This window comes from Protomyctophum parallelum (genome assembly GCF_964188405.1).
Source record: "Protomyctophum parallelum genome assembly, chromosome: 13".
In the NCBI taxonomy this organism is placed as follows: Eukaryota; Metazoa; Chordata; class Actinopteri; order Myctophiformes; family Myctophidae; genus Protomyctophum; species Protomyctophum parallelum.
Window position 1 is genome coordinate 38,864,505 of NC_139708.1, and position 10,269 is coordinate 38,874,773.

The window sequence follows — 10,269 nt, forward strand, 5'->3', positions numbered from 1 at the left end:
CGGCAGTGACATTTAGCGTTTTCTCTCATTCAGTTGATTCTTCATATCCATACGAAGTGAAACGGCCCGGGATGATTTGTTCATTTTTCGAACACAGTTCTTATATGAGATCTAAAAAAAATCCACCCGATTGGGATTACAATGCAAATAAAAAAGTACATGAACCCGTGGACTTATAGCGCCCTCCGTTTGATAGTTCCTGCCCGATGACGACTACAAAACAACACCACCACATGACGTAAAACGATATCATCTGCTCCCGAACCGAGATCACACGGCACTTCTTGGAACAGTGACCAAGCCTGTCCTCCGCGAGGTGGAAAGCCTGGTGAGGCGAGGTTAAGGTCTCAGGTGGTCCAACATGCCCCCCCCCCCCCCCAAGACCTCCTTCATACGACCACGGTCTGAATATCAACCTCGTCGTCCGCGGAGGTCAGTGTTACATACTCCTCCTGCCCCCCTCCCTCCTGCACCTCCTCCGCCCCCTCGACCACCCCCTCCTCCTCCTCCACCACCGTGGCCGTAACCACGGTGACCATCCCCCCCTCCTCCACGGTCTCCAGGCAGCCCGCGGTGGCGAGCAGCGTGCCGTCGCTGATGGCCGAGGCCAGCGTCATGGCCACCTGCTGCGTCAGGCTCTCGGGCGTGGCGATGGTGATGGTGTCGCCGCAGTCCGAGATGGAGGCCGACGAGGAGGCGCCCGCCGCCTCGTCCAGCGACATGTTGCGCACGATGATCTGGGGGGGGTGGGCCGAGCCGGCGCCGCCCGCGCCGCCGCGCGACTGGCTGACCATCTGCTGCACCACCTTGATGATGTGGTCGCCCATCTGGAGAGACCAAAACAACGACAACCATGAGAGGTTAAGTGTTGATTAAGTGTTGATTAATTCTGACCCGAGATCAGATTCATACGAGGTTTCCACTGGACACACACTGGTCTGATTATAACCCATTCTGACCTGAAATCAGATTCTAAAAATGTCAGTCGTTGTTCGATTTCTTCAAAAATAGCAGATCTACAAGCTCATAGCGCGCAGCTTGTAGATCTGCTATTTTTCAATAGCTAAAGCATAACATGATGCCAACACCAAAAGGGGTTCCCGTTCAGAATGGATTAAAAACTCCGTTTTATAGACCCCGGGGACGATTCTTCAAAATGTCTTCTAAATCCTGACAGTTTTCTGAGAAACCTCGTGTTTTCTATGTCAGTGGTTCTCAGACTAATTTCATGTCAAGGACCCCCAGGATAATCTGTATTTGCCCACCGACCCCCATCTGAAAATATGTTGTTCCAGGGACCCCCCCCAGAAGCAAAGATTTCAGAAGACATCAAGCGCTATTCTCCCGTCACATAGCCTACTTGCCGAGCACAACAAAGAAGTGATGTGGCTCGCTCCGGTGGCGCAAAGCGTAGCTATACTTTTGTGAATTCAATAGTTTTATTAGGTTAATATTGCTATATGTTTGTAACCGTTTTAGAAATGTGAAATGTTGATGTTCTCACAAGTATAGTAATAGACGTGTGCGTGCGTGCATGTGTGAATGTGTGCGCGTGCGTGCACTGACCTGATTCTGACTGTCTTGGATGAGTGTAACCTCTCCTCCCTCCACAGTCTCCTGTGTGTGTGTGTGTGTGTGTGTGTGTGTGTGTGTGTGTGTGTGTGCGTGCGTGCGTGCGTGCGAGCGCCGTGCGCTGACCTGATTGTGAGTGTCTTGGATGAGTGTAACTTCCCCTGCCTCCACAGCCTCCTGTGTTGTAGTCTGGAGGAGACCGAAAGAGAACAAGACAAAAATGTCGTCATGGATAACTGTACAGGTGTGTGTGCGATTATACTGTACATGTTGGTATAACAACCGCACAGGTGTGTGTACAGTACCCGCTCTACCAGCTCTGACGTAGCCTGGCTACGAGGATTCACTGAAGATTCTTCCCCGCATATGAATGAGTCTGGGCTCGGGCCCATAGGCAGCATGAAAAGTGGGCGTTAGTAGTTGCCTTGACAGACAGATCCATCTAGCCAATCAGCGTAACTAAAAGCTGACGTCACCACACAGTGCGCTGGTCCGCTCCTCATACCATGCTAAAAACAACAACGTCTGTTATAGTTTCTACTTCATACGTGAGCGAGATATGTGGGATATATGTCAGAGTCTAAGGCCCAGATTTTGAAGATCCGTTTTACAATGGGGTAATACAGAAATTGCCCTCGCTCTGCGCACAATGGTATTATGAAAGGCATATCGGCCCGTGTTGAACGCCCTCGGCCCGTGTTGAACGCACACACATTATGGCATACGGCGTTCCTGAATATTTTAGCATTGTGGGAGTGTCCATATGTTAATTATTTTCGCTTTGCGCAATTTGCTATTAAGCCCCTTGACCTAGAAACACTCATCGCATAACGATTAGACGTGGGTCTGACCACCTCATAAACGCAAAAAGCACTGTTTGATTTTACACTTGAGCGGCTCTGGGAGGCTGCTAGAGTGTTGCCATGTCTGTTTATTATAAGCGGCTTCTTTTTCTGTAAAGTTGCTTGTAAATATTGGTAGTTGTACTATTTTGTGGTTGCTTTTCTTGTTTCTAAAGTGGTTATTTGGGCTTTTCTCCTAATGTTGTTTAAACCAGTGATCCTCACACAGCACATTCCCATGTCAAGGATCCCCAGATGAATGCATTTGCCCAACTAAGGACGGCTAATCCAAAAATTAAATTAAAAATATCCAAGATTACATTTGAAAATAGCAGATCTATACCAGCTCACAATGCATCACATTCATTCATTAAAACTATGAACTCTGACTGCAGGGGGATATATATAATGATCATTATAACAATGTGCAAGAATATATTTAAAAATAAGAACTTTATATTTGTGGACAATCAAAATATGTTTTTTTATTTTAATGTGGTGTCATTAAAATCAATCTGGATATGGCAGACTCACTATCTAGAAAATAAAAACATGGCACTTCATTTAAAATAGGTTGCAGACCCCTGTTATATGTGCTTATTTTTATAGACCTATTTACTTGTTTCTATGAGACATGGCAACAGCCTTTTTTTGCGTCTTTTTTTTGTAAAATGTTGAGATTAGAAACGGCCATAATTCTTTCATTTCTCAACCTTAAAAAAATAAAATAAAAACATCTCCATAATCCTTGGGAAGTTTGCTTTCATATGCTGTATCACACCCGATTCAAGTCTTCTTCAATAAAATGCTATGAGCGAAGACCATATACCATCGGGGCCACAGGCACAGCATTAAGCAGCAACATTCAACTCATTCCTTCATCATGACTTGAATGAAATAAAATATAATAAACGTTATTTTACTGGTGTTTTTCAATAGAAACTAATTATTTTGAGGCATAAAGGTGACAGCATGCAGTGCAATAGGAATAATTAACCCAAATGTGACAAAGTCATGTCATGTCTTCTATGGTGCCAGCCTGAAGAAATGTAATACCACGATCCCCAAAGTGCGCATTCCGTATGTGACATCAGCTGACTGGTAAAGAGAATAGTACGGACATGTTGATTGGGTACGTCTCAAACACGCCTTAAACACACCCATGACTAATTCAAGGCCGTTTTGCGCAATCCACGGGGTGTCGAAAGCGCTTCTTAACATGCCCAAAATTGCAATATGACATACAACACGCCCCCAGCTCATAAAACTGTAATATGATTAGTAATATTATTTGAACCCTTTTTGCAAAAAAATATATGTTAATGACGTTTAGAAGCTTTAGAACACTTTCCTGGAGATCTTTGTGTGAGTAATATGTGGTTTTAGATATTTTAGATTGTAGCAGTGAGCCTGTTGTCTCTGATGTCATGGACACTGGGCTCACTTCCTTCCTGGACTACATGTTGTCTCAGTAAGACAGCTCTCCCCCTATCCACAAGGAGGAGCAGTGCACCAAAGAATTATGGGAATTGTAGTCCAGGAAGGTAGTGAGACCAGTGTCCATGACATCAGAGACAACAGGCTCACTGCTACAATCTAAAATAACTAAAACCACATATTACACACATAAATACCCCCAGAAAAGTGATCTAAAGCTTCTAAACGTCATTAACATATATTTTTTTGCAAAAAGGGTGAAGTGTCCCTTTAATGGCACCCCATATCTGAAATAACTGCTGTTCTTATCGTTTCCGTGTAAACTTTTAAACTTGTTGCGTCGAGGGCAGCCATTGTTGTTTTGAAAGTACTGCAGCATGAATGTTACGTCACAATATATATACACATGAACCAATCAGAGGCTTCTTTTCACTGAAACGCAGTCACTGATTGGCTCCCGGTCATTTTCTGATTTCTCCAGCTTCCGCATACTCTCTGCCAATGAGCCCGAGTCCAGACTCAGGATGCAGGGGAGAATCTTCAGATAATCCCCGCTATGAGGCTGGCCAAGCCAGGCTAGCTCTGACGGCCAACACTTCACACTTTATTATGTGTGACTGCAGAGAAGTTCAAGACTAAAGGGAAGATTCCTGGTCTCTAAACTGCCTCCCCCTGGCCAGCCGGGGCGCCTGATGGGAGGGGAAAGGAACTGGTTGGAATAACGTCCAACCAGGGAAACTTCCCCCTGTCAGGTGTAAAGGAGCAACTTGGACACTCAGGCATGAAGGAAGCATGAGTTCAAGTCCGTTGCTCTCCCCTTGTCCCCCATATATGGGGACTAGGTTGGCGGAGGGTGTGTAGGGCCCAGGATCACATTAGATAATTGACACAGGGGTGAAAAAATGGGTTACAAAATCGTGGGATAAAAATTATATATATATATATATATATATAAAAAAAAGGGGAAGATTCACACCGAGTGATTCGAACTGTTTCATTCGTTCATTTTTGACCCCTCTATCACACAGAACTATGTTTTTTGTGTCCATATCACTACGCCCAAAAATAGTTCCGTGTGATAGAGGGGTCAAAGTTGAACAAAAGTTCAGCTAAATTTTTTAGAAATAGGTCAACAATACAAATTACGTTAGTTTTGTGGATTTATTTACTTTTAATGCGTGGCCCCCTGTGCCCTCCACAAAATGACCGGAACTACTTAATATTCACCAAAACCAGAGCAGAACTCCCACCACGGGACTCGGGCAATCAATTAATACAGTTGCAACCACTATATTAATGGTATTTTATACAGCTTAAGTTAAAGAAATCTGAACAATCCCTTTAAGGGTGAGAAGCGACCGCAGGTTGCGGGGAATAATATAATAATATGATCCCGATCAGATTTTCTTTGAATTGCTCCCGAGGCGTTAGTAGTTGCCTTGACAGACAGATCCATCTAGCCAATCAGCGTAACTAAAAGCTGACGTCACCACACTAAGTCTGTCCCCAAACATTCAAGGTTCGAATGTTCGCTCGTTAGGGTTGGCACTCGAATCTTAATTAATGGGTATGAACCATTCGTTTTTTTTTGTTTTTCTTTTTATATAAAAATAAATATTATATATTTTAAGTTTCTAGTGCATTCCTGTCAGAAGTTATGTCTATCTCCTTGTTGTGCTGTCCCTCTCCAAACTCCCCATGTGCACATGGCTAGTCGAGCAGTTCTGATTGGCTGCCTCGTCTCCAGCCATGTTGCCTCATAATTCTTTAGGGACACTAATTTGAGCATAACAGCGGAGCGCAGCTAAAAAGTGGCATAACGTCAGCAGCAGACCCACAGATAATAATAATGCAGCTGGTAATTAATTGATTTAATCAATTTGGGCTTGTTTCATATTAAATTAATTTACTCACCTAGAGTTTAAATCGTAAAATGGAGGATCATGTAAGAACACACTTTTGTTATTGAAGAGCAGGGTAAATATGATGTTTTGCGCCAAGGTCCTATTCATTTCCTTACAGTCTAGGCTGTATCTTGTTGTTGTTTTGTAACATTATTTCCACGTTGAATCGTTCTGACGGCCGGGTTTGAGCAGCAGTATAGGGGGACAAAGACCAACAGGGGAGCCCACGACGGGACGGACGGCCACGCCCGGGCGTCGCGGATCATGAAGAAGTGACACCGAGGAAGCGACGCCATGGGCCGTCGGAGCCCCCCCTGGGGGGGTTCCCCCCTAACCGACTGCAATAGGCGAAAAATCAACTGCGAGTCTGCGACGGAACGGGCTGGCGGGGCTGCAATATTAAACATTTTTCAGGGAGAACTCTCAGGCCTCTAGCCGTCGGGGCTCTACGCAGCTGCGTAGTGGTAAAAAAAAACCACAGTGTGTGTGTGTGTGTTGGGAGAGAGAGAGATTGATAAAGAGCGGGGGAGACGCGCTGTGCGCTCGGATCGAGACGGTTATTTTTTTAATTAATTAGAAACAAATGGTCCGAATGTTCACTCGGAAATTCCTGCCGAAGTTCGAGTCCTAAAATAAGGGCTAGGGTACAGCCTTACACCACACAGTGCGCTTGTCCGCTCCTCATACCATGCTAAAAACAACGACGTCTGTTCTAGTTTCTACTTCATACGTGAGCGAGATATGTGGGATATATGTCAGAGTCTATATCTGAAATAACTGCTGTTCTTATCGTTTCCGTGTAAACTTTTAAACGTGTTGCGTCGAGGGCAGCCATTGTTGTTTTGAAAGTACTGCAGCATGAATGTTACGTCACAATATATATATACATGAACCAATCAGAGGCTTCTTTTCACTGAAACGCAGTCACTGATTGGTCAGTCACATTAGATAATTGACACAGGGGTGAAAAAATGGGTTACAAAATTGTGGGATAAAAATTATATATATATATATATATATATATATAAAAAGGGGAAGATTTACACTGAGTCCGATTGATTCGAACTGTTTCATTCGTTCATTGTTGACCCCTCTATCACACAGAACTATGTTTTTTGTGTCCATATCACTACGCCCAAAAATAGTTCCGTGTGATAGCGGGGTCAAAGTTGAACAAAGGTTCCGCTAATATTTTAGAAATAGGTCAACAATACAAATGACGTTAGTTTTGTGGATTTATTTACTTTTAATGTGTGGCCCCCTGTGCCCTCCACAAAATGACCGGAACTACTTAATATTCACCAAAACCAGAGCAGAACTCCCACCACGGGACTCGGGCAATCAATTAATACAGTTGCAACCACTATATTAAGCGACCGCAGGTTGCGGGGAATAATATAATAATAATATAATATTATGATCCCAATCAGGTTTTTTTTTATTTGCTCCCGATTCGATTCCGATCAATTGAAAATGCCGTGATCGGCTGCAGTGTTGATTTTTGACAGCACATTTCGATTTTAGTTTTAGTCATAGTCTCTTGAATAGGTTTCATTTAGTTTTAGTCACATTTTAGTTACCCAGAATGTTTTAGTGTCTAGTTTCAGTCGACTAAAAGTTGATTTAGTCGACTAACATGTTTTTTGGCGGGCCTTGATGCCATCGTTATGACTGTTTTTTTTACAATTGCTGAAAATAGCAGATCTACAAGCTCACTAACTGCAAAATGACTTATACTGGATCTCTTGTCCACTAGTCCCTTCCCAACATTTTAGTCTAGTTTTTATTTGTTGACGAAATTGTCAGTATATTTAGTCGTAGTTTTAGTCATCACAGCTTAGTTTTTATGTCGTTTTTGGCAGTGAAAAAAGGTAGTCGACGAACATTTTTCGTCATAGTTTTAGTCGACGAAAACAACACTGTGCTATAGGCGCTCACCCCGATGATGTACTCCTGCGTGTCCGCCACCATGGAGGAGAACTCCACCAGCACCGTCTGGGGGTCCTCGGAGATGATGGTGGCCGTGGCCAGACTGTCAACCGACGTCTGCTCCTCCGTCACCTCCGTCAGCTCCACCACCGCCATGTCAGGCTGCTGTGGAGAGCCGCTGTCCTTATGGCAGCCCCCTGGGCACACAATTACATCTTCAATATACAAACTACTGTCCTTATGGCAGCCCCCTGGGCACACAATTACATCTTCAATATACAAACTACTGTCCTTATGGCAGCCTCCTGGGCACACAATTACATCTTCAATATACAAACTACTGTCCTTATGGCAGCCCCCCTGGGAACACAATTACATCTTCAATATACAAACTACTGTCCTTATGGCAGCCTCCTGGGAACACAATTACATCTTCAATATACAAACTACTGTCCTTATGGCAGCCCCCTGGGCACACAATTACATCTTCAATATACAAACTACTGTCCTTATGGCAGCCCCCTGGGCACACAATTACATCTTCAATATACAAACTAATGTCCTTATGGCAGACCCCCTGGGCACACAATTACATCTTCAATATACAAACTACTGTCCTTATGGCAGCCCCCCTGGGAACACAATTACATCTTCAATATACAAACTACTGTCCTTATGGCAGCCCCCTGGGCACACAATTACATCTTCAATATACAAACTACTGTCCTTATGGGCAAACAATTACATCTTCAATATACAAACTACTGTCCTTATGGCAGCCCCCGTGGGCAAACAATTACATATTCAATATACAAACTACTGTCCTTATGGGCAAACAATTACATCTTCAATATACAAACTACTGTCCTTATGGCAGCCCCCTGGGAACACAATTACATCTTCAATATACAAACTACTGTCCTTATGGCAGCCCCCCTGGGAACACAATTACATCTTCAATATACAAACTACTGTCCTTATGGCAGCCCCCCTGGAAACACAATTACATTTTCAATATACAAACTAATATAAATGTACGGTGTTATATTGTATTTCAGTCTGACGTCATTTTGTAGTGCTACGTTACGTCCGGGTCCAAGTGGCGACCAGCTCCCATCCGCATCTCATTGTAAATAGAATATCCAAACGCGTGGATCTTTTCACAATGACGTCATTTTTCAGAAAGAAAGCCATTGAGGGTTAAAATGCGTCTAATGCTTCCAACTCGAGTAGAATTATCAATGTTCTGTACAAGTGTCCATGACAAAGAAAATATATGACGTGGAGACAATAAAGACTATTATCATCATTATTATTGAAGGTGGTAACAGTCCATTTGCTCAGTACAATACTGTATTTCGGGGGCATATTTAGAAATTTAAATAAATTGGCAATAGTATTCCGCGTGGGGCAGACGGATCACAGCCAGATTTGGGAGACCAGTAGCTTTGTTTTTGCGAGGAAAGCGGTAAATTGAGACTTTCGTGGTTGTTTTCGTCTCATATCAGATTTAGTCCGACGGAGGAACACAGTATAACTCTATGGGGACACAAAAGCGACACAAAAGTGGGACCCGGAAGTATCTCCGTCACGTCACGGCTAAAATACTGAATAACGTAACAACGGGGTGGCCAAAAAAAAACTTTTAGAATCTCTGATCACTAAATGGCTGGGTGGCTAAATATAAAACACCCGATCCATCCTTTTTAATGCAGTGGTTTCAACCAGTGGTCCAGGGACCACCTGTGGGCCTTGAGGGGATTCCAGGTGGTCCGCCAGCTAAATGATGGGAGAGTTGGTAACCAAACGGACCCTTATAGATATTTAACTCTTGAGAGCATAAAAATGGGGTCCATTTGGCAACATGTTACGCTCTCAACAGTTACACTATTGTTAATCATCCTGCATTACTTACATTACAAGAAGTCTACGTGAATGGATAAATGTAGAAGAATTGTTATTTTGATCAACATTTTACTGTCGTCTCTCTTACTGGTACCACATCCAGTTTTGGGTCTGAGAGGCTAATAACACGATGGTCCGTGGCTCAAATGCAGAATAGATAATGTGCCTTCATATGAAAAGGGTTGAAAAACCACTGCTTTAAGTAAATAATAAAACTAAAATCCGACTGACCTTTGGCACGTAGATGGCGGTTGAGGGTGCCGTGCTCGGCGAAGCCGCGCTGACACTTGGGACACTTGAAGGGCTTCTCCCCGGTGTGGTGGCGGATGTGGCGCACCAGAGAGCCCTTCTCCCGGAAGCCTCGGCTGCAGAACGGACACACGTAGGGCTTGTCCTGGCCGTGGGTCCTCTGGTGCACCTGGAGGGCGTTCTGGAGGAGGGAGTAGAGGGTTAGGGTCAGTGTTGTTTTCCTCGACCAAAACCAAGAAGAAAAATGTTCATCGACTAACTTTTTTTCACAGACGAAAACTAAATGGAAACTAAATGAAAACTAAGCCACGGTGACTAAAACTAAGACTAAATAAACTGACAATTTCGTCAACAAATACAAACTAGACTAAAATGTTAGGAAGGGACTAGTGGACAAGAGATCCAGTCTAAGTCATTTTACAGTTAGTTGC

At 43.7% G+C, this 10,269-nt stretch overlaps 1 protein-coding gene across 1 annotated transcript in view; it reads right to left on the reverse strand.

Annotated features, from left to right (window-relative positions):
• Window positions 1-389: 389 nt before the first annotated feature.
• e4f1 (E4F transcription factor 1) overlaps window positions 390-10,269 on the reverse strand; it is a gene marked incomplete at its 3' end in the record, with an annotated part of 29,814 nt that continues 19,934 nt past the window's right edge. Inside the window, exons 10-13 of the mRNA XM_083779094.1 lie at window positions 9,821-10,019; window positions 7,694-7,881; window positions 1,699-1,761; window positions 390-827 (exon numbers count right to left, since the gene is read on the reverse strand). Of these exons, the coding sequence (XP_083635220.1) occupies window positions 390-827; window positions 1,699-1,761; window positions 7,694-7,881; window positions 9,821-10,019 (888 nt within the window). The remainder of the gene's footprint in view (window positions 828-1,698; window positions 1,762-7,693; window positions 7,882-9,820; window positions 10,020-10,269) is intronic.